Genomic DNA, 24,047 nt, shown 5'->3' on the forward strand with positions numbered 1-24,047 from the left:
CTGGTTCTCTGTAAGTTTATCTCCATGGATATGTTACAAGAGGTCCCACTTCCAGTATTTTCCATGGGCAAGCCATGGTGCTGAAGGGTTTACACATCCAACCTCACTCTATTCTCATGAGTCCTCTAAGAGTTTGTTGCTCTTGGTTTTCTAGGAAGGAATCTGAGGCTTAGAGAGGTTGGGGGTTGCTCAGGTGACACAGGAACATTCAAATCCTGGTCAGCCCGGCTGAAGGCTGAAGCTTCCATCCGTTCTTCTGCCTTAGGCCCCACAGCCAGATGTACCAAGCTCAGAGCAGCCTCTGCCCTTTCTCAGGACCTCAGGCTGTCAGTGTGGGGTGCCCTATGCCACCACTTCCTGCTGGGGAGCTACGCCAGGCTGTGGCACTGATGACAACCCGTGGAGGCACACCTGCACTCCCCACCTGTGTTGGGATTTTTGGGTCTCCCTATCAGACTCAGCTACACGTCTTAAATGAGTTCCCCTATGGGAAGAGGGCAGCAGACACTGATTAATCTGGGACCCTCAATAAGGGAGGGGCGGGTTGAGGGAGGCAGATGAACTAAAGCGGTGAAGCAAACAGCCAATTTCCTCACGGTTTCCAGGATTCCCTAAGTTCTGCTTCTTTTCCTCTCACATCTCTTTGCAGCAGGTGGGGCTGTTCCCAGACTCAACAGGAAGGAGGTGGTGCTAGTGTGGGCGCTGGAAGGGGAGGAGCATGAGATGAAGAAGAACCCCTGTGGCACAGGAAGGGCTGGCCAGGCCTGGGCGTGCCCATGACACGTCACCAGGGCCAGCCATGTGCACCTGCTAGAGCGACACCCACAGCTGAATTACTGCTGCCGGTCTCACATAGAAATGGAACTTCTCCACAGGCACCAAGAGACTTCTGAGAACACACCTACCCTTCTCTGCTAACGCAATGTGACATTTTTAAACACAGTTATAGTAGGGAGTGGACTTTAAAGACATATCATTTTCATGATACAAACTTCTCCCAAAAGGTAGCTTGGTAGTATAGAGGTATAGCAGGATTTTCCAACCTTGGCACTATTGGTATTTGAGCCAGACAGCTCCTCGTTGGGTGTGTGTACGTGTGGGGCAGGTAGGCTGTCTTGCACACTTTAGGACATTGCCACCAGCCCTAGCCTCCCTCCTCTCTCAGGACACCCAGTATCTCCAGACAGTGTCCAAGGACCCTGGGGTAGGGTGGGGTGTGGTGGGGTGGCGTGGGGGCAGGGGTTGCAATCACCCTGGGGATGTATCCACGGGGATGTGGTTAAAGATACAGGACTCAAAAGCTGGGATACCTGGCAGGGCCCACTTGCGAGCGTGCGTTCTGAACATGTATCTCACCATCCAGTCTTGGTTTCCTTGTTTGTAAAGTGGAAATGAAATGCAGTTTGTGCCTTATAGCATTCCAGTAAAGATTAGCCAAGGTAACCACAGTTTAGTCACTAATGCACGCAAAAGGCTGGACAGCTCTGAGGTCTACTTAAGACAGTAGATGGCTGTTGCCTTGGAGATACCCAGAGGATATCTCTGGACAACAGCGTGGGAGTGCAGAGGGCCAGGGACTTGGGAGGGGTGGGGAGTGAGCTTGTTCAGTATGGTAAAAAGAGGGCGTGTCTTATAGAAAATCAAAGGCCTAAGAAACGCTGGCGTGAGGCCTGCTGTTGAAAGCAGAGGTACAGAGGACCTTGCTCCTGCTGGGGCAGCAGAAGGTGATGACCTGCACATAGAGAACGGGAGCCCCAGCCAGCTGGAGGTCTAATCTCACTAAGGCAGCTGCTGAGGGTGTGTGGGCTGAGCCTGGATGCTGGGGTGCCACTTGGAAGGGAAATCAACAATCAATAACAGGAGTGGGAGATGATTTTGAGGGGTGCCTACTGCACTGGGTGGGTTCAGCCCATTTCAGCTTCACCTGCTCATGTCTCTTGGGAGAACCTTTCCCATGGAAGAAGGGCTTGCTTGGTGTTACTCCCCCTCCCTCAGTCAAGACTGAGACCTGACATCACCAACAAGCCCCTCCTACTTGGGCTTTTGTTTTATGCTGGTTCATGGTGCGGAGTGGCAAAGCTGCTCCGATCACCACTCACCCACTCACTGACCATGTGAACTGAAACCTTGGTCTGTTGCTCCCTCATCTCCAACATGGGGATCACTATGATGGTTGTGGTGGTTAATTGTAGGTCACTCAACTTCCATTCTAGTCTCGAGCTATCACAGTATTAAAATCCTGAGAGCACCCGGTACCATGACAGACAGGACAGAGATCTTGAAGCATTTATGACGATGTAAGCATGAGTGCAGTTTTATTTAACTCTATGAAAGAATCTTTGAAAGTGAGCCTCAATTGAGGCACAAAGCGTTGTTGAGGTAGCTTGCCCAGGGTCACAGAGCTGGAAGCCAGCAGAGCCAAGCTGAACAAGGATCTAACTCTGAACACATCACCCACCAGCAAGGAAGGCTGTGCCACCTCCTGCAATCTCTGGGTGTTTTGGGTAGGAGTGGGCAGAGCAAAGGTGGAACAGAGAGCATTTTATACACTCCTAGAGGAGTCTCTTCTCCTGAGACAGGTGCTAATTCAGAGAGACAGGCAGAGAGAGCGAGCGAGCAAGAAACTTAGGCACTAGAAGGAGAACTGGCCACAAATTACCCCAGGATATAGCACTATAGGGACCCAGTGAAGAATCTGGACTTTCCCTAATTCTGTGGTTCTCAATCTTTGCCTGGTAGAAATATTAGGGATTTTTAAAACAGTGCCCTACCCAGGGAAACACCACACCAGCAAAGTGGCAGTCTTAGGGGTGGGACCCAGGCGTTGGCATCTCTGTAAAAGACTATTCCATGTGTGGCCAAGATTGAGAAAGTGTGTCTGAGTATTCTTAATGTCTACCTTATGTCTTTCCAGTAGGTGTTCAACAAAACCTTCTCATAACACAGATGGAGGAGACTCAGTGACCTGGTGACTCTTTAGAGCAAGTGTTAAGTATTCACCCGAAACCTATTGCGGCTGAAGTAGGAGTTCCCCTGAGCCACTGGCTTCCTTTTCTGTGTCAGGCAGAATAGGCTGAGGGACCCCTACACATGATGATTCTTGAGGTTTCTAAGGCTAAGCCTTGGTCATCAGTCCTTGAAGAATGTGCCCCCAACTGTGCACTTGCTTGGTCTCCTCTCCTATGTCATCACAGGTGCTGAGTTGCTATGGTGACGATGTCACATGACAGTTTCCCCCCCAAATCACGTAGACTCTTCCTGCTGAACGCCTGGGCTTTGAGCTTAGGAAAGGGATGCAGAGGCAAGGTGGAAGGATCCAGATCTTTGAAAGACAGGAAGCTTCCAAATGATGGCAACATCAACAGGGGAAAATGACAATGTTTCTTCTTAAGGATCAACAGATGTATCCAAAAGAGCCCTGGAATTGTTCTACCAGAGCCAGTGCTGCCTAATTTGTGCAAGGAAAGAAGAAAAATAAGGAGATTTGTGAATCATACTTCTGCATAGCCATATGTTTTCAAGGCTTAGTGTTTACTTAAGGAAAAGCTTGTGCTTTAATCAGATTTATATATTAGTTCCTCGGCTAAGCCAAGATATCTGGGGTAAAATTCAAACGCTCTGTGGATATGGAATCCAGGATCTAACCAAGGCAGAAATTAGCTCTGAAAGGCAAAAGAAGCTTTAGCTACAGGAGGATCAACAGGGAGAGTTCACAGATTGTTTTCTTCTTTTTCCCATTTTAAATGCTAAGTGCTCCATCCACACATTTCTGACCTGCTGCTTCCTGGTAATCTTTTCAAACCCCCTCTGCAAAGTCATTAGACTTTTCCTAGCTTAAGAAACACTCCTGAAAAGGGGGACCAGGATGACGTTGTCAGGGAAACACGGGGACCCTGAATTTAGCCAGCAGTAAAATTTGAGTGCTTCAAAACTCCAATTCCAGCTCTCCCTCCCTCACTACTATACTCTCTGGCCTCCTTTAAGCTCCTGGAACTAAGCTAGTTCTCGCCTACCTCAGGGCCTTTGCATACCTTATTCCTAAGGCCAGTACCCTTTGGCAAGGCTATATTCCTTGGTTATTCTTTTCAAAATGTCCTTTACCCTCAGTATCTCCTCTTCCCTGCTCACCACAATCTGTCCCTTCAATCTGTGTTCCTACAAGGAGACTTCAAACCATCTGTGGAGAATGGAACTGAAAGATAAGTTTTGCTCGGGCATCAAAGGATTTCAAGATTCATGCGTCTAAGGGGTCTTCAAGAAGTTCATGGGAAATGTGTCTTCTCAAAAAACTAGGCATGGATTTCAATTTTTTGGGCCTCCAAATACACTTAATTTTTGAATCCATTTTTTTCCCCTGAAGAACCTTTCCAAATACTCCCTGAGATCCATTGTTAGATTACAAAGCATTCTCCACCTTGCTGTCCCAAAAGCTGCCTGAGTGGCTACCTTGTCCTCAGCTCCTGGGTTTGAGCAGTGGGGAGAGGTCAGAGGGCAGAGGACAAGCGAGGCCGCAGTGTCTACACCCGGCTTCCTCCTGCTAGGCTGCAGCTTGGCTGCCACCCTCCACCTAAGCCCTCAGCTCCCATCCCGGGGCCCTCGCCTTCATCAGGCCTTCTCGCATTTCCCCAGAGTGCGCCATCTGTTTCCAGCTGGACCCTGACCCCCCCCCCCCCCCCCGGGACTGTGTCTGATTTGTCCACGAATGGATACTTGGCAACTGACAGAACGCCTGGCCGCATGGTGAGCGCTCAACAAATATTTGTTGAATAAATGAATATAAAACAAGGCCCCATCAAGAGTTTAAAAAATGTCTTTCTCTTCCCTATACTTTTGGTTGCCAAAAAATCTCTTGGATCAAACTCCGGTATAGAAACAGATACAACAGGGTTGCTGGGATGGGGGTGGGGGAGGGAAAGAGTCATCAACACAGGGTTCTCTTGAATGGGGACTGGAGAAACCCAGCACAGCAGGGTTTGGGGGAGGCTGCTGTGTGCAAGGAAGTGGCGTTGTGTGCGGTTTCTGCAAAATATCAGGGCCTGGGTGAAGAGTGCTCCCAGGAAGACTCCAATTTTAGCTGCTGGGAGACACTGCGAGTTGGGCAGGAGATGGTGTTCTTCCAACCCACGGAGAGGGTTTAAAGTTAAATCGTGGAAGGAAGACCTTTCTCTCTCTCTCTAACTCTGCCTGTAAAAAACAAACAAAAAAACCCAAAACTTAAATCGTAGCAGCTCTGGGGCTCCAGAGAAGTGTGGAATAAAACACACACCCAGATCTGATATGTGCTCCATCCATGCATGCCAGGAAAAGGTGTGTCACCCAGATGGCCCTCACCCCTAAAGCCAGGCCATCAGCAGCTTCCGAAGGCAGAAAGCAAGTGAGGAAGCCACCTGCTTTGTGGGCAGTGCTGACCCTGTGGCAGGAAGAGAGCCACAGAGGCTGATGCTCAGGTGACACAAGACCTAGGATGCTACAGGTCATGGTACACTCAGGGATGGTGAGATGTGGCTTGTGTCCAGGGGAGCTCAGTGAGAGGGAGGCTCAGGCCACACCGGAATTTGTCTCCTTGTAGAGGAGCCAGAACTTGAAACAGAGCTGCAGCCAAGGGCCTGGCTGGGCTTGCTTCTGGAGCCGATAATGATCTCAATGGAAAACTTCCATTGTTGTAGTTTCCCCATTGTCTTCCTAGCTCCAGGCCGAAAGCCCAGCCTGTTTCTCATCCACAGACTCAAAGAACAAATTAACTCCTCTAAGCTGTGGCAAATGGGAATTCTCTGAGAAGCTAATTGATACAGGGGGGAGGGGGAATCCGTGCAGGCAAGTGGAGCTGGTGAGCCGACAGTCTGCTTTCCCGCACGGGGAGGCCGGCCTCCATTAGCAGTAATAGGTGTTACACGGGCATAATTAGACCACAACTCTGGTAGCCTCTTTTAGCTCCGATGAGGCTGGGTATCAGAGTCAGGATTTCTGGCTACAGGAGCTCTTGACAACCCAGGCAGCAAAGGCCCAGGGCTGTCGCGGGGTTCAGCGTGGGTCTGTTTGCATCATTGACAGTTGTGGACTGGCCAAACCCTACACAGAGAACCACTGATTCCCTTGTTTTCCACCCTTTCCTATTATACTGAATCCCTGTTAAGGGAGCAATGGGCTGAGACAAAATTAAAAGGAAGGCTGCAGGAGGTCGGCACCCTGGGGTGCCTAATGGTTAAAATAACAGTGACTCTCTAGTATTAAGTTTGCCATGTGCCTGGCCAGGGATGCAAGGTGCTTCATGTGTGCACCTCGAGGGATGGGGAGAGTTAAGCCATGTGCCAGAGGTCACACAGCTAGAGAGCTGGTGGCACTTCACCCTTGAACATGAAACCCCAAATGGACACCGTAGCTGGGGCCAGACCGTGAGGCAGAAAGGGCTCTCGCGCCTGCAGAGGGGGCTCTGAAGTGGCCAGCTGTGGAGGCCCCTTCGCGTGACATCACGCCCTCCTTGGCTTTGCTTCAGAAGGACTGTGATTCCCAGGGAACTGGCCCAGCTCGAGGTCAGGCCTTGTCAGTCTCGGTAACTGCTGGACTCTGGAGCAGGCCAGTTCCTTCTTGGTTGGGGCAGAGAGAGGCACTATTCTGTGCTCTGGACAGGACACAGCAACACCCCTAACCTCCATTCATTGGAAGTCAGTAACACCCTACACCCCTACTGTGACATCCAGAAAGGCCTAAGACCTTGCCAACTGCCCCTGGGTGCAAAAAATCCTCTCCCTTGCAATCCCCATCCACTTTGTTGGTAGCCACTGATGAGGTTCACTCTGCTCCCACGGGGCCAGTGCTCGTAGACAGTGTGTAGCTCAGGGAAAGCAAACCCTTGCCCTGATCTCTTTACATGGGTCTCAGCATCCAAAGAGAAATAAATAAAGATGACTTACTCTTGTCTGTTCTCTTCTCTCCTGCCATTTTCAGCTATGAGTTTAATCTATGTTCAAGAAAAAGGCACAAGTCAAGTCTGAACTGGACTGTTCTGCCTTTTATTTTTATTTATTTACTTTTAAAGATTTATTTATTTATTTTAAAAGCAGAGTTAGAGAGAGAGAGGGAGGAAGATTCAGCGACAGAGAGAGCTTCCATCTGCTGGTTCAAATGCCACAATGGCCAGAGCTGGGCCAGGCTGCAGCCAGGAGCCAGGAGCTTCTTCCGGGTCTCCCACACTGAATGGCAGGGGCCCAAGGACTTGGGCCATTTTCTACTGCTTTCCCAGGCCATAGCAGAGAGCTGGATGGGAAGTGGAGCAGCCGGGACTTGAACCGGCATCCATGAGATGCAGGCACCACAGGCGGCAGCTTTATCCACTATGCCACAGCACCGGCCCCTATTCTGGCTTTTAAACTTGGCATCTTTGATTTAAAAGGCAGCCATGGGGCACACTGCCCCAGCCAGGATAAGGAATCCCGGCCAGGTAGAGACTACATTCTGCTAGGCAGTGGAGAGTCACTGCCAGGGATCTCGAGGACCAAGCACAGGGTTCGATTCAGAAACCCCTGTACTGATGACACCCGCAGAGAGGCAGCCTGCATCGGGCTGGACCAGGGACTCCAAGAGGCAAGAGTCCTACAGACCTAGCACAGTTCAGAGTTAGAGACTCGCTCTGAAGGCCCAGTGAACAGAAATGCACAAATGCACACAAGGACACTCTATGTTCCATTGGGCAGGAAGCAAAATGACTTTACTTTTTGCTTTCATTCCTGGTGCAGGGTAAAAATAAGAGAGTAGAGAGGAGACAGGAGCTGGATAATCTGTAAGCTGGAACTCCATACCCTTGGGTAGCCAAGAGTTGAGAAAGGCTCTTTTCTGGAAACAAAGACTGGGAGAAACAGGCCTGCTTTAGCTAAGTGGGTGAGGAATTCAGCATGACATTTTTAAGTGGTTGTAACTTTTTGTACCAAAGCAAACACTAAGCTTTTGCTTAGTAATTTTGTGGTGGAAGACACAGACTTTATCTTCTAAATGGTGGCCCGCCTGTTTGCTCAGGCTGATTTGTAACAGCTGCCTCCCAGAAATTTGCTGTAATTTTGATTTGGGGTGGGCAGGTAGGAGATGCCTGGCAGAACAGGGCTGGGTACACATATACCCACACATGTGCAAGCTGTGTACACATGCATGCACACATGTTGGCGATCCACACACACACACATGCATGAATGCATGTGTATGTGTGCACACAATGTATACACACACATACATTCAGCTGCCTGACTGCCAAGGTAGAAAACCAGGGAGGGCTGGTGAGAATTATTCTAGGTTAAACAAACAAGCCAACCAACCTCAAATTCCTAAAAAACTTCGGTCTCATGGTGTTTTGATTTTTCATGCCGATTCTCGAGCTGAGAGCCGCCCTGTGTGGAGATTAGAGTGTTCTGCTGTTCACTTTTTCTGATGCATTCAGTGACAATACCCAAGCCATCAAATGCTCTTGGCAAGAATTACCCTCTTTCATATTTAATCCATGCTATGTATTTAAGGCTCATCCATATGCTTTAGATAATGTGCTCTCAATTCACTAAGATGCTATTCACTGCTCCAAGAGTTATTTGATGTCAGGGATCTCTTCAGAACTTTTGAGGACAAGCTTAATTGAGTTTTTCTTTTGTCTCCACAGGGGGCTGGCCTCGGGGCTAAGGGAAGATGCGAAGGGGCACTGTAGGAAAGGTGCAAGCTCTAAGCATAGCTGGTGAGACTGGTCGACCAGCCAGACCTAAGATGGGCACTCTGCATTTCTTTGGTCACTGGTCCCCAGACCTTGTGCATTCTCTAGGGACACATGTTAAAAATGCTGACTCTTGAAAGAATTCTGTGTGCAGGACTGGAGTGGGGCCCAAAGGACGCATGACTGACAGGCATTCCAGAGGAACAGACTCATAATATGGGTGAAACCGGGGCTACTGTGATGGATGGAGGCAATGGTTGAGAGTTGATATGGAGAAATACACTCCCCAAATCTGGTTCCAGGTTACCTGTACTAGAAGTAGGGGTTGAAAAAAATGTTCATTAATTTATTTTCATCTACTTGAAAGGAAGAGTGACAGAGGGGAAGGGCAGGGTTTGAGAGGATGGCTGGGTGGGGATCTCATCCACTGGCTCACTCCCCAAGTGCCTGTTATAGCCAGGGCTGGGTATAGGACAAAGCCAGGATCCTGGCCATGTCTCCCTCATGGCTGGTAAGGGGACCCAAGTACTTGATGGATCATCTGCTGCTTCCCCGGAATCATCAGCAAGGAGTTGGATTGGAAGTAGAGTAGTTGGAACTCAAATGGCACTGGGATATAGGATGTGGCTACTTGCTGTGCCACAGTGCTAGCCCCTAGAAGGAGCGCTTGATTCATACTAGTTTTCCCTTGCTCTATGAGGGACTTTGTGTATGGGCACAGGAGGGGAGGCTCAGACAGGTGCTGGCCAGGGCAGAGTCGCCATCAGGACCTGGGAGGAGGTGATGCTAATGCTGCTTTTCAAGGCTTTACACTTGGCCTAGAGTCAAGATATTTAAAAGGTTTATGCATACAAGAGAAAGGAGGCTCAAAAAGTATACTTTCTTGATGGAAGTCAAAGAAAATCAAGCTTTAAATATGAATCATTTTGAAAACTGCCTAAACAGCCTATTCCGGAGATGCAGTAATATCCAGGAAACACAATGTTAATGCAGTCATTCCAAATAATGCCTATGAAATAATGTGAACAAAAAAAATGTCATGACAGAATATAAATGCAGAAATTCAGAACAAAATATTCAGCATATATACAACCAAGTTAGGAAAAAATAATGCCTCATTGTGTAGGGGAAAATCTTGAAAATTCACCAAGGGACTGTAGTTGTGGCGCAGCCAATTAACCCGCTGCCACCAACGCTGACATCCCACATGAGTGCCGGCTCACGTCCTGGCTGCTCCACTTCCAATCCAGCTCCCTGCTAACACACCTGGGAAAGCAGTGCAAGATGGCCCAAGGGCTCGGGCCCCTACCACCCATACGGGAGACCTGGACAGAGTTCCAGGCTGCTGGCTTCGGCCTGGCCCAACCCTGGCTGCTGCAGCCATCTGGGGAAGTACATCAGTGGATGGAAGGTATCTCTCTCTAACTCTACCTTTCAAATAAATAAATGGAATCTTAAAAAAAATGCACTGAAATACCAACACCAGTTAAGTGGTTAAATTCACTTTTTTCTTCATTTGTTCTCTCTTACATTTTCCTCACTGTCACATTTAAATCAATCAATCAGAAAACCCAGGTCTCAAAGCCATCCTCAAACAAACAACAGCTATCTCATTTCTTCGTGGGAGATTCCCAGCTTCCAAAAGTTCCAAGAGAAATGTTCAACTATTCTTGCAAAACTGGCTGTAAAGATCTTGGATCAATCTAAACAGCACATCACTGTCCCCTCCCCTCACCTCAACAATGCTGCTTCCACACTGGATCCATTTTTCCCAGGGCCGCATTTTCAGTAACAAAATGAATAAAATCAGCAATCTTTTCTCTCCTGTCAGCAGCTATGGTTCCTTACTCTGGGCATAGATGATTGCCCATACCCAGGATGTTATAAATAAGCCTGGTGAGCAGTTATTAAAAACCAGGGCACTGGAAACATTTCTCTGGGACCCAGAAAACCTCAGAGAGACCATGACACACAGCCAAGGTGCACTGGCTGCTCTGGGCTGGCTTCTCCTCTCTGCCCGCTGCTCCCTGGCTCTGGGAACATCCTCTGCTTCTCCCCACACCAGGAAACTGACTCTGAAACAGAATCGAGGAGGAGATTCTCCCATGACTTCACTCTGTTGCTTTCTATTTGGTCCCCAGTCTGTGACCCACAGTGGCTTTCAGAGCCATCAGATCCCAATGAGGGGGCCTGGCTTCCTTGTGGGCCAGTGGGGAAGCCGCCCCGTGGAGTAGCTGGAAGGTGCACCACAGATCCATCCTCCCCACTGCATCAGGTGGGTTCCATCCAGTCACCCCTCCAAAACACCTTTCCACTTGCCTGAAACTCCCATACAACAACTACCACACAACCGTACCTGTCCAAAGACTAGAGTTTTGTCTCCGGAGAACCACAGCTAAAACACAAACTGAATGTTCAATGTCAAATCCGTAAGGCGGGGCATCTGGGGGTGGGGACAGGACCAGGGCAGCCCCGGTGGGTGGGAGACCTGCAAGGCTACAGCAGAGCCTGTGAATTCCGCTGCCTGCTGCACAACCCCTCTGCCTACGAGAACATGACCTTGATTTCCCTTCAAGACTCCCTCAAACCGCGTTCTCATTCCTGCAGTCCTGACCTCCTTGCCTAGTTCCTGGGCCGGGCACAAGACTCAGGTGTGACTTTGTCAGAGCAGTCCTCCCCTCTGGCCACAGGGGTTAGTGTAAGAAGAGTTAGGATGGGGCAGGCATTTGGTGTAGCACTGAAGACACAGCTTGGGACATACACATCCCTTCTCCGAGTGTTCGGTTCGAATCCCAGTGTTCGATTCGCATCCCGGCTACTCCACTTCCAATCCAGCTTCCTGCTAATGCGTGCCCACAGAGGCCGGCAGGTGATGGCTCAAGTCGGGTCCCTGCCACTCATGGGGAGACCTGGATGGAGTTCTAGGCTGCTGGATGGAGTTCTTTGGCTTGTCCCCGCTCTGCCTATTGCAGGTATGAGCCAAACAGCCAATGGGAGATCTCTATGCCCCTGCCTTACAAACTAATAAAAATTATATAAAAAAACAGAACTGTTAGGTGACCAACGTCAAGCAAGTAACATTTAAACCTCTGAGGGACACTATCAGGAAAGAGCAGTTGTGGGTCTTTGGGGACAGAAAAGACAGATGGAAGATCTCTCTGTCTCCTGGCCTACCTTTCAAATAAAACAGAGAGAGAGGGGGAGGGGGGGAAGGGAGGGAGGATGGGAGGGAGGACAGAGGACAGAGGACAGAGAGAGATCCTTTCCCCCTTCCCTGGTGCTACTTTGCTGGGTCACCTTTGCTATTCCTGGCAAGAACAGAGTCTGCATGGAGGAAACCAGCACTGAGACCCAGGAAGCAACCCAAGTCCTGATGACATAACTTGGGCCCCTGCAACTTAAAATCTAGCAGCTCTGCAGTTATTTGATTCCCCCCAAGTTTTTACTTTTGTTTCTTGGCACCAGTGGAGCTGGGATGCTGAGTCCTAACAAAGGAGTGTGTAACACCAGGGAACAAAGACAACCCCTAGGCTTTCCAAGCATAGCCCCAGCCTGCCGGCCGCTGCACAGGACGAAGGCCAGGCTTGAGCACACATCTCCCGTCGTGCCTGGCAAGCTCAGAAAGATCTGGGCCATACGATTCACGAGCATGTCTGAGGTGTGGCCACTTAAGCACAGGCGCCAGATGGTTAGGAGGCTTTACCCAACTATTTAAATAAAGAAATTGAGTTAGAGCATGCAGATCCAAGTTATGCAGGAGAACGGGAGACAGTCTCCTTCCCCCAATTAAATATAGAAAGGTTTTGCATTACAAGGATTCAAACCATGGCAGACATTCCCGGGAAAGGGAGCCGCCACGGTTGTCCCTTTGGGTCCTCACACTGTCGGCTGCTCATCCCTCTCCACTGTGCCAGCAAGGCTGAGAAGTCAGCCCACTCCCCCCCACCCCACCCCCCAGAGCAATTAGCACGCCTTGCTGTTGCACAAGCACACGTCCCTTGCCTGGGTGTGTAGGTGATGTGTACTGAAGGTGTGGACTTGCCACGGCAACGCTACTGTGATCAAAGAGAGCTGGAAACCCTTCGAGGCGCCTCTGCCGGCTGCGTGTCCTCACACCCATGCCAATGACACGTGTGCCTTCCACGGGTGCTGGCCTGAGTAAAAAATGACCGGGGGGGGGGGTGCAGAACTGACTCAGTTCTAGTCCTGTCTCCCCTCTCTCCCAAATCTATCTTACTCTGTCTCCTAGGTACCCCCGCCCCCCCAGGGACACTGTAAACCTTTATTCATTTCTTCTCCAAAGTCAATGTCATTCCCATGCTCATAGTTTGGTCTTCGCCCTGTTTACACCCGGGGCTCCTGTAGCCTCTACCTCCTGTCTGGCCTGCAGTTTGAGGCACCTCTTAAGAGGCCTCTCTGAACCATCATCTGTCTTCTTCCAGTCAAATCCCCACACAGCAGCTGGAGCCACTTTTTCAAATTGCAAACCAGTTCATGTCACCTCCTGCCTTGCTTAGCTTGATGTTTTAAGAGTTTTTCCAGTGCCCTTAGTGGAAAGGCCTAAACCCTTAAAACAACCCTAAGTGGGGATCAGCACTGTGGCGTAGCAGGTTAAACCATCACCTGTGACGCCAACATCCCATGTGAGTGCTGGTTTGAGTCCCCGCTGCTCCACTTCCAATCCACTTCCCTGCTAATGTGCCTGGGAAAGCAGCAGAGGATGGCCCAACTGCTTGGGTCCCTGCCACCCAAGTGGGAGACCTGAATGGAGTTCTGGGCTCTTGGCTTTGGCATGGCCCAGTCCTGGCCACTGCAGCCATCTGGGGAGCGAACCAGCAGATGGAAGATGTCTCTCTCCCTCTCGCTTTGTAACTCTGCCTTTCTAATGAAAGGATAAATCTTAAAGAACACAACAAAGAATGGCTGTGAAGCATCCGGCCTTTGCCTTCCTTCCCAGGCTCATCACTCTCTGCAGTCCAGCCAGTTACAGGACATCATTCAGCTCTTTGTACTTGCTACGCATATTCCTACCACAGGACCTTTGAACATACTGTGTCTGCTGTCTGGAATGCCCGTTGTTTATCTTGTACACACCACTTTTGCTGGATGTCCTCTCCAACCTCCCTGACTCATCCATGTCCTTCAAGCTCTATGGTTCCCACAGACGAATTTTACACCAACAATGGATGGCTATACTCTATCAACTCCACTGGAATGTGAGGTACAAGAGAGCAAGGTCTATGTTCAGGCTGAGCACTGCATCCCCTGACCTCGCACAGGCTTTGGAACCTACTAATAGCACTATTAGCAGCTAATATTCAGGGAGCACTTAGGAAGTGTTGGCACTGTTCTAAATTACTGATATGGATTAACTCATTTAATTCCCATTCATAAGGCGGTGGCTCTCATTCATCTGCTGTAACTCACAGGGCAGGCACTCCAGTCAATTCCGCTGAATGAATAAATGAATACAAATGACTGGACAGAAGTCAAGTCTCTACAGCTAGACTCCCTTCCTGCAGAGCCCAGCTCTCGCCATCCCAACCCTCCCCTGACGGAACCTGGCTGAGCCGCAAGGAACAACCATATTCCCAGACTCACTCCCTCACACCAGGGTCCCTCACCAGGGACTGGCTCACCTTTGCCTGTTGTCCTATAATGTGGCCTCTGCTGAAGACAACCAATCTTGGTTCCAACTCTACCACACAAGGGTACTTCGGAGCATTCATGGAAAATCAGATTAAAAGCTAAGATAACTTTGGTGCAAACGTTTTTGAAATCCATGCATACGAGGAGTCTTCAACAAAATGCTCCACATTATGGAAAAACTAGGCATGGATTTCAAAAAAATTTTTTTGCACCAAAATAAACTTAGCTTTTAATGTCATTTTCCCACCAAGTGTCTGAAGCCCCCTCAGGCACCTGCTTCCAGTGGGTGACCTGAGCCCTGAGCTCTGGCCTGCAGCTGTGGTCTGGATCTCTCCGCCCGCTGCCACCTCTTGCCCAGGGAACTCTGCATTTGTTTCCCTGTCTTCCCTAACTCTGACCTTTACACACGGCCTCCGACGGCCACCTCTGCCTCCCGTCATCCAGCTCTCATTTCCCACTTGTGCTCTCGTGTGTCCCTCCAGCACTGCCAGGGTCACATGGCTGCAACAGGACGGGGAATCCTTGCCCTTTCAGATACAGCCACCGTGCAGCTCAGAGAGTGACTGTGACCCTGCTTGGGCACTTCAAAAAGTCCACTGAAAAATGGAATGGAGGGGCCGGCACTGTGGCGCAGAGGGTTAAAGCCGCAGGCTGCAGTGCCAGCATCCCATATGGGTGCCAGTTCAAGTCCTGGCTGCTCCACTTCCCATCCAGCTCTCTGCTATGGCCTGGGAAAGGAGTAGAAGATGGCCCAAGTCCTTGGGCCCCTGCACCTGTGTGGGAGACCTGGAAGAAGCTCCTGGCTCCTGGCTTTGGATCAGCTCAGCTCTGGCCATTGAGGCCATCTGGAGAGTGAACCAGCGGATGGAAGACCTCCCTCTCTGTCTTTACCTCTCTCTGTAACTCTGTCTTTCAAGTAAATAAAAATAAACTTAAAAAAAAAAAAGAAAAAGAAACAGAATGGAAAATCTATTTTGGTGCAAATATACTGAAATCCATATCTCTTTTGCATATTATTCATTTTCCATGAACTTTCTGAAGGTCCCGCTTGTACATCATGGGCTTCCTGGTCTATCATACATAGTCCAAGTCCTAACCATGTGTGGCAACCATAGAGAGGTCACAACTTCTATGAACCTTAGCATACTCATCTACAAAATGGGTATAATCACGCAACTTATCCCCGAGGGTTGTTGTGAGGGTTTCCAAAGAGACACTATGCGTGAAGCCGTAAGCATGTCGGGTTGTCAGGGGTCTACTGTGACGATCACCACTTAGGGATATCAGTAGCATTCACATTTACCACAGTACAGGGGTGAAGGGCCTAAGCTCAGAGCCATGATGCCTGAGTTTGAATCTTGCTCCTCTACTTCCAAGTGGTGTGGCCCGAAACTACTCAGCTTCTCTGTGCCTCACTTCTATCGCCTGTACAATGGGAACAGCTGTATCCACCTCCCAGGGTTGTGGTGAGGCTTAAGTGAGCTGGTAAATGCAAAGCGCTTACAACCGTATTTAAGACCTGATACACATTGAGGTTAGTTCTTCATGTCATGATTTTTGCTATTCCCCTGCCTCTGATCGCACAGGCGGTAAAGTACTTCTCATGCACATTTCGGGAAGGGCAGGGTTAAACAGCTCCTGCAAGGCTCCCACACTGTGGTGGTGTCCGTGGTGACTGTGCCCGTCTGATTCACTCGGGGTGAGCATAAGGGGTGGATTGTGTTTCCCGTGAGGGGCCCGGACACTCCCAGTTCTAAACAAACCGGGAGGTGCCAGAGCCCAGATCCGAGGCTGGCAAACCACCGGAGCTATCTGTTTTTCCAGATCTGCTCTAAGGAAAATTGCTGCCCACAACAAGCTCACGCTGCGTGCCAGATTAAACACTGCAGACTCATATGACAACGTAAGTTACCGAGCAGGGAAGAAAACCAAATGCATTATCCTGAAATCTAGCTTCAGCTGCAGGATCAAGGTAGTCTGACTAAGCCTTTTGTGACACGTCCCTCTTACTCACTGACTGCCATTCTGGGATTTAAAGATACACAGCCAGTTCAGAAACCCAACTTCTCAAAAGATGACGCAATTGCTAGCAAGACGCACATGTGACAGTGAGGGAAGGGACACACTGGCTACCCAAGCTTAATGAACACTGTGTCCTTGTGTGATCAGCAGCAGTGGTGGATGGGGAAGACTGGTTAGGATCTGCTCCAGTGAGGACTGCTGAAGCTGTCCATGGGATGCCAGCCACAAGCATTGGTCACTGGTCGGGTAGGAATGCTCCATGGAAAACAAAAGGCACAAATGAATGGCCTCAATTCCCTGTTTCTCACACTCTTCTCATGCTGGTAAAGGCAGAAAAGCCCACATAGGTATTTTCAAAATTAAAATGCAAACCTGGGGATGGGTGTAGGGTGCAGTGGGTTAAGTCACTGCTTGGAATACCAGCATCTTATTCTGTAGTGTCTAGGACCGGGTCTTCAGCTCCCTGCTAACGTGCTTGGGAGGCAGCAGATGATGGCCCAGGTACTTGGGTTCTTGCCATTCATGTGGGAGCCCTGAATGACACTGCAGGCTCTAGGGTTCAGCCTGGCCCAGTCTTGGCAAGTGTGGGCATTTGAGGGAGTGAACCAAGAAGCAAGATTCCTCTCTCTCTTTCTCTCTCTCAGCACCTTTCAAATCAATCAACCAATCTTAACAATAAAATAAAATGCAAACCTAAACAGCAGGTAGACACTGGGAGAAATTAGTGGCAAAAACATACTTAGGGACCCAAACTAGGATTCCTTGTGCTTAGGAGGAGAAAGAATTAATAAAACTAAAAGGATCAGCCAACCACTGCGGAAGATCCTATGTGTCAGTATATTAATGAGCTGAAAGGCCTTTATCTCTTAAATCTCAGAAACACTCTACCAAGTCACTAAATTCCAGACGAGGCCATGGACTCGAATAGCATTTAAGCGGCTTTTTCAACTGCTCCATGATGGTGGATTTGGATCCAGGGAGGATGGCTTCCGAGCCACTTCTTCTAACCATTACCTGAGTGAGGATCTGGGAAACCAGGGCTCACGAGAGAACTCCCAGGAGGACAAGAATAATGTTAAAAGTGAGCTCATCCCATCAGCTCAGTTTCGCCACCTGCCCAGTCCAACAGTGCTGGGGCCCCATGAGGCTACTGGAACCTGCATTAGTGAAAACTCCAGGGAGCGGAAGCTTCCGCCCAGAGCTGCTGCTGGACCATCTGACCACGGCCAGGCCGAGTGATGGCCTCCAAGATTCATTTTGGTTCATTTTCATCTCGTTCAACATCCACAGCCACCTGTGACTACTGATGAGCCTATCAGACAGGGCTGACTGCGGGACTTTCCCCTCAGGTTTGTCCGACGACATTTGGGGTTGCTTCCCAAACATCTGAGACAGAGAGCATCACAGGCTTTGTGCAAGGAGCCCTAGAAAATCATGGGGAGAATTTCTTATGGCCTCTTCTGCAGGAACGGGGCCTGGATAGCCTTCCTCACTGGGCTTTCCTACAGGCCCTAACCCCGAGCTCTCCCGAGTTCTACACAGGGCATAGCATGAAGACAAAACAGAACCGCAAACCCAGCCACATGGGTTTTCATCCACGGTGCATGCCAGCAGCAGTAGAGAGATGGTTAAAATGCAGATTCATGCCGGCGCCGTGGCTTAACAGGCTAATCCTCTGCCTTGCGGCGCCGGCACACCGGGTTCTAGTCCCGGTTGGGGCGCCGGATTCTATCCCGGTTGCCCCTCTTCCAGGCCAGCTCTCTGCTATGGCCCGGGAAGGCAGTGGAGGATGGCCCAAGTCCTTGGGCCCTGCACCCCATGGGAGACCAGGAGAAGCACCTGGCTCCTGGCTTTGGATCAGTGTGATGCGCCGGCCGCAGCAGCCATTGGAGGGTGAACCAACGGCAAAAAGGAAGACCTTTCTCTCTGTCTCTCACTATCCACTCTGCCTGTCAAAAAAAAAAAAAAAAAAAAAAAAAAAAAAAAAAAAGCAGATTCCTGGGCCCCACCTCTGCAGAGTTCTGGTGCAGAGAGCACAGGGCAGGGCCCAGGAGCCCCTGTTGGAATCGAGCACCCCAACGATTCTTCCACAGGTGGTCTAGCTTTGAGAAACTCTGCTTCAGACACTCAACTGCATATTTATCTGCTGGCCTCTTAAATAATTATAGCACATAAATCTTTGGAGACTAACACAACCTGGGCTGGAAGCCAGGCAGTCATCACTCTGCACTAATTGCTTACTTCCACGACATTCGGGAGGGCGCTTAGTCACCGAGGCCTCATTCTCTCTTCCATCTGAAATTCAGGGGGACGAGTATCTGCTTCTTGTCCTCTGGGACAAACAGGAACACAGATGTGAAAGCATTTGAAGGGACAAAAGGTAAAATGCACGGAGGGACATCCTACAATCCAGACACATGTTGTGTCTGTCTAGCACAGAGTTTAAATGGATTTCCCGCTTAAAAAAAAAAATCCATGTTTTCAACTCTTCTGGAAGAACTGGAAGACTTGAAAATGGGGCTCCTAATCAGTTGCTGCCTGGGTCAGAGGTGAGTGCACCGGTTCAAGTCCCTGCTCTATTACTTCAACGCTGGGTGACTTTTCTGTCATTCAGGTTTTTTCAACTCTGAAATGAGAACTATGATAATACAGCTCCCTCCCAGTGCTGGGACGATTCTAGGAAGCACACTAATGTTTGTAAAATGCTGGGATCAGTGTGTGGTGCGGGGGAAGACCTACATGACTGAGTTGAATAAACATACATTCTGCAGGTGACAACTGCTAGCTGGAGCTGGACAGTGGCTGTCCATTTCCGATGCTGGCACACACAAGTTTATCAGAATCTCCATCCAGATACCTTTGAGAACAGGGTCCCTGCCCTAAGGAGGAAACCTGTGTCTCCCTGCACTGGTACCCTCCCCTTCAATGGGCTGATGCCCTGAGCGCATCTTGGAGTACCCTCTCTCAAGCTTTCAGGAGTGCAGGACCAATTTGCGTTTGTTTGCAGTCCACTGTGGCTCATGCCTGGTGCTGCTGAGGACGACGGACGCACAGCACACACTGTGAGTGACTCACCACGGGAGCTCTACAACATCCTGACTGCTCTCCATCCTGATCAGTGGGATGAACCTGCAGCCATGGGGAACTGCCCTAAGGGTTTCTAAGGACCTTCCATGTAAGCACCGCCTTCACAGCGGGTGGGAAGCAACTGGTGGTGAGCTGCAGTCCTCAGATTCCACATCTACGCAGGCTCCACAGGCTCACGAACCAGCTGGACAGAGCACGTATGGGCTGCAGAGAGCACACATGAGGTTGTCTCTCTCTCCCTCTCCACTTGCATCCATATATATACATATATGAAAGGCAGACAGAGAGAGAGAGAGAGAGCATGTTCTCACCTGCTAGTTCACTTCCCAAATGTCTTCAACAGCTGGATCTGGGCCAGGCCACAGCCAGGGGCCAGGAACACCATCCAGATTTCCCAAGTACTCAAGTACTTCAGCCATCACCTGGTAGGCATACCAGGATGCACAGCAGCAGGAAGCTGGAATCAGATGTGAAGCTGGGACTCCAACCCCGGCACTCCAATAGGGTATGCGAACATCTCAAGTGGCTGCACCAGACACCTGGCCCGAGCCATGCATTTCTGGTGTCTTCGTCTATACATTCAGAGCAGCTCCCTGGGAGAACCTGGGGTTCAGCGTGGTCTTAAAAGCTGTCCTGGCTGCCCTGGTGTCCCCTCAGGCCCCCGGATTTGTGAGTACTACCACGAGCTCTCAGCGGCCCTCTGCAGCTTGCACTTGGAGCTGCTGTGACCCCAGCCCACATCCACAACCTTGCTTCCCTGTTGCTGCCGAGCAGCCCAAAGCCAGCGACTGTTGACAATGGAGCACAAAACACAGCACCTCTGTCCCAAGATAAAACCAACTCTGGGGTAAGGCATCCTCCAGTGTCCCTGGAGGATCCAGCTGAGGTGACCTCCAGGCAAGACCTCATCCTCACTGGGCTCCCTGGCTTAGCACTTCCAGGGCAGCCAAAGCCACCAGACACAGAAGCCATCTGACACTCTCGATCACCTCCCTCGGCAGCCGGGTGGACACATGACAACGACATGTTGAGGACCAGCATCCGCTCCCCCAGAGACCACCCCTTGCCTTTTGCTTCCCAGGCGACCAGAACCTACCTGTCGCATTAGACAGGGCCAACGACTCCATGGAGCCTCGAGGCGTCTGCTCCGTGGGTGTCATCTCCTCCGTGTATTTCAGGGAACTGATTGGATGCCGGGTCCGACACTGCTGGGTGGACATGCCCCCTTCCTCCTCCTCCTCCTCCTCCTCATACTTGGGGACTTGGATGCTGCCGCGGGTTTCGCTGAAGCTCTGGCTGGACATGTCGCTGTAGCTCTCCTGGGACCTCAGCCTTCCGGGGTAGTAGTCCTCCCTGCACTCCTTGATGAAGCTGCCTCCGTGCCCTTTCATGGCCAAGGATGAGCTCCTCTTGGGGTTGCTGAAGTGCTTGGCCCACATGTCGGGCTGGGCCCCTGCCCCTGGCCCCCCTGGGCTGTATGAAGTTCTGATGTTGCACTGGCTGAGGAGCTGCAAAGGACTCTGGGACTGGTTCTGCTCCATCTTGCTCCCATAATGGTAGGGTTCGTCTCGGCTCCTCCAGATGGGGTCCCGGTTGAGGCTGGGCGTCTGGCTGGACAGGCTGAGCAGGTCCATCTGCAGGGACAGGGGGTCCACATCTGCTGACAGCCGGTTGGAAGTCACCTGCAGCTGGCTGTGCTGGTTCAGCATGGCCTCCTCTGTCTTGCCCTTGTTCTTGCCGATCTTGGCGCTGCGGCGGGACTCCTTGGCGCGGGCGTTCTGGAAGGCCGAGTCAGAAGAGTCGGAGCCGTTGGGATCCTCCCCGGCACTGCAGGCCCGGGAGCAGAATATCTGGCCCTGCTTCGGGAGGAACGGCCGCCCTAGGAGGGACTTCTTGCAGTGGGCACAGCAGAAACAGGTCTCGGTGGCGTGCCAATGCTGGCCATCATAGGTCATCTGACCTTGGTCGATGCCTGGGAAACAAGACAGAGAAGAGGCTAAGGGGCTGCTAGCTAAGGGGCTTCATACCATCACCCACAGCACCTGGGTGATGGTATGAAGAGGTGGGACCTTCTTAGATGACAGTTAGATGCTAGGGCTCATGCATGGGACAGTGGCCTCATCAGGGGCCTGGACCACGCTTACCCTTTCCAGTGTGTGGGGACATGGGGAGAAGGTGCCAAGAAAGCAGGCACTGGCTCCAATGTGACAGCAAAGCACCAAGTTTACGGGCTTGTCTCCCTGTGCCCTGCGGGATCCTCTCCCAGCCCCCACTGTGCTGGTTTCTCATCTCTTCCACCCTCCTCTGGTCCCAGAACTTCTGCTACTCAGGGAAAACCATCTCCCTGCCACTCTGGGGCTGGGAGCTTGGGGCGGGGCTGAAGCCTCACCTAGATCCAACACTGGCCTGTGAGAAAGCCTAGGGCCCAGCCCAGTGGGCATACGAGCTGCACCAGGGCAGTGTGAGGTCACCTGAGACGTTTGCAGATGCAGGGACGTAGTAGGCTCCCTTTCTACAGCACTTGTGACACAGGCAGAGTGGAAGCCTGGAGCTGCTGGGACCCCCGCCATGGGGAGATCCTGGGGGAATGGAGGCTCACTGCCCTTCCTTTCACACGACTCCCAGGGCGACACACTCGGATAACAGGTGGTACCGGGATAAGCCTCCACCCTTCGGGACTGGGAATTCCTGAGCCTGGACCTTCAAGGAGCAGCTTCTAGAGACTGATCTGGAAAGAGCAGGCCACTGAGGGCAAACGGGAAACATAAGAACCGAAGACACAATGCACAGAAGCCACTGGGCCATCCTCATCTCTCCCCTGCTGAGTTTTGTGTCGCTGAAGCCAGGGAGGGAAAGGCGCTCAATTCCTTTATGAGCTCTTCTCCACACTAAGAGGAAGCGGGGGATCTTTCTTCATCTGGGAACCTGGCCCCAGGAGCTAACAGGGGACTCTGCGAGGGACCAGAGCAGCCCCAAGAGCCAGACCAAGTGAGAGGGACACTGTCCATCAGCTCCGGTCCTTTCCACACCAGCGCTCCCAGGTGGCGTGACGAAAGACCAGCTCAGCTCGACACGGACAACTCGGAGCTGTGACATCATAGCCACTTCCTCCCCAGGCCGCTGGGCAGCAGCACAAAGCACAGGCACACACAACTGTGCACTCGCTTAGAGAGAGGTGACAGATTCCAAAGCCAGCTCCATCCTGTTCGGGCTGGCTGTCAAGGCACCAGAGCCGCCTTCATGGCCCCAGAGCTGGTCTCTGTGCTTCCTCGTCATGCACCCACAGGCTTCATCCTCTCGGTGCCTCAGTCTTCCTGGCAGTACAATGGGGCTAACAGGACTCGTGGGTTGCTATGGGGATTACTGAGTTACTGTGTAGAGAGGGATCACACTCAGGCCTGCTAACTATTCTTATCAGGGCTGCAAGTCTCTCTTCCTCTTTGCCCATGAGCAGTCCAAGAACAAACTCTGAGGCTGCCTGAACCATCTTCCTCCCCTCTGCCTTCATCTCCTCCTCTCTGCTCCCTATCTCCTGTGCCAAGACTCCAGATGGCTGGTGCCAGCGTCCCTGGCTGCCCTAGGTCCTTGACTATGAGCGGCTACTCGGCACAGCATCCTGGCCAGCTGCACAGGGCTATTGGACCACAGGAAGTCCAGCTCGTCTGGCCTGCCCTCCCCTAGTTGCTCCTCTGTGCCTCCGCAGGGCAGCACACCCAGGGCCAAGTTCCTGGGGATGGGGGCCAGGGTGGGGGAGGCGTGGTAGCAAGTGGCCCAGCAGGCAGTGGGATGGGATCCTTGATAAACATCAGCGATGTCAGATGGTCCTCTGAACTGCTCCTGAACTTGAAACATCTGGAAAAGGGCTCTGCCGTCCAACATCTAAGCGTTCCCCTTTTATTTCCCCCTCTAAGCCCTTTAAGCACTTCTCCGAGACTGGAGGAATCCACTGCCGCCACGGCCCGCTCTGTGCATCCCACTGTTTATTCTGCTGTGTGCAGGCAAGGACTGTTGCCCTAGCAACGGCCGCCTGATGCAGGGGCCGCTCCGAGCGGCTGGATACATAGGGGATATTTGCACAGGATGGTCAGAGGTGAAACACCCAGTGATGGACGGACACTTGCTGTCGCGAGGATGTTACGTCGTACAGGGAAATGGACTAAATGCAAAGCATCAGGAACAGCATTTTAATGACAGCAGCAAGAACACAGTGGGCTGTGGTGCTTCCCTCTTCTGGTAAAGCGCAGATGCCTTTTTATGGATCTAAGAGGAAGGGAGACGGGAATGCCCATAAAAGCCCTGGAAGCTGAAGGCAGAGAGACAGGGGATGACCGAGGGCCATTGCAAGAGTGCCCTGCAATCAACAAGCACGTCTCTCCTCTCCCGAGCTGCCGAGTGACAATTCCACAGGGAAGTTTCTAGAGAGGTTTTCTGCTTGCATGGAAAGAGACAGAAATGCTAAGGGGAGTGGCAACTGTTGCCATGGGTTCGGTTTCTGCATACCCAGCCCTGCTCACTGCAGCAAACCCTTCCTTCCAGACTGGAAGCTACAAGTGGACAAGCCTGGGTCAGTCCCCAGGTGCACCCCTTTCCTGGATCGAGTCCC

General features: G+C 51.2%; 1 protein-coding gene across 2 annotated transcripts in view; it reads right to left on the reverse strand.

The window, feature by feature from the left end:
• The window catches only part of PRICKLE2 (prickle planar cell polarity protein 2), a 174,486-nt gene that overhangs the window by 25,298 nt on the left and 125,141 nt on the right, over positions 1-24,047 (reverse strand). For both annotated transcript variants that reach the window (XM_062201204.1, XM_062201205.1), the window contains exon 7: positions 20,541-21,416. In XM_062201204.1, the coding sequence (XP_062057188.1) occupies positions 20,541-21,416 (876 nt within the window). The remainder of the gene's footprint in view (positions 1-20,540; positions 21,417-24,047) is intronic.

The sequence above is a fragment of the Lepus europaeus genome, chromosome 9 (assembly GCF_033115175.1).
Source record: "Lepus europaeus isolate LE1 chromosome 9, mLepTim1.pri, whole genome shotgun sequence".
Taxonomy (NCBI): domain Eukaryota; kingdom Metazoa; phylum Chordata; class Mammalia; order Lagomorpha; family Leporidae; genus Lepus; species Lepus europaeus.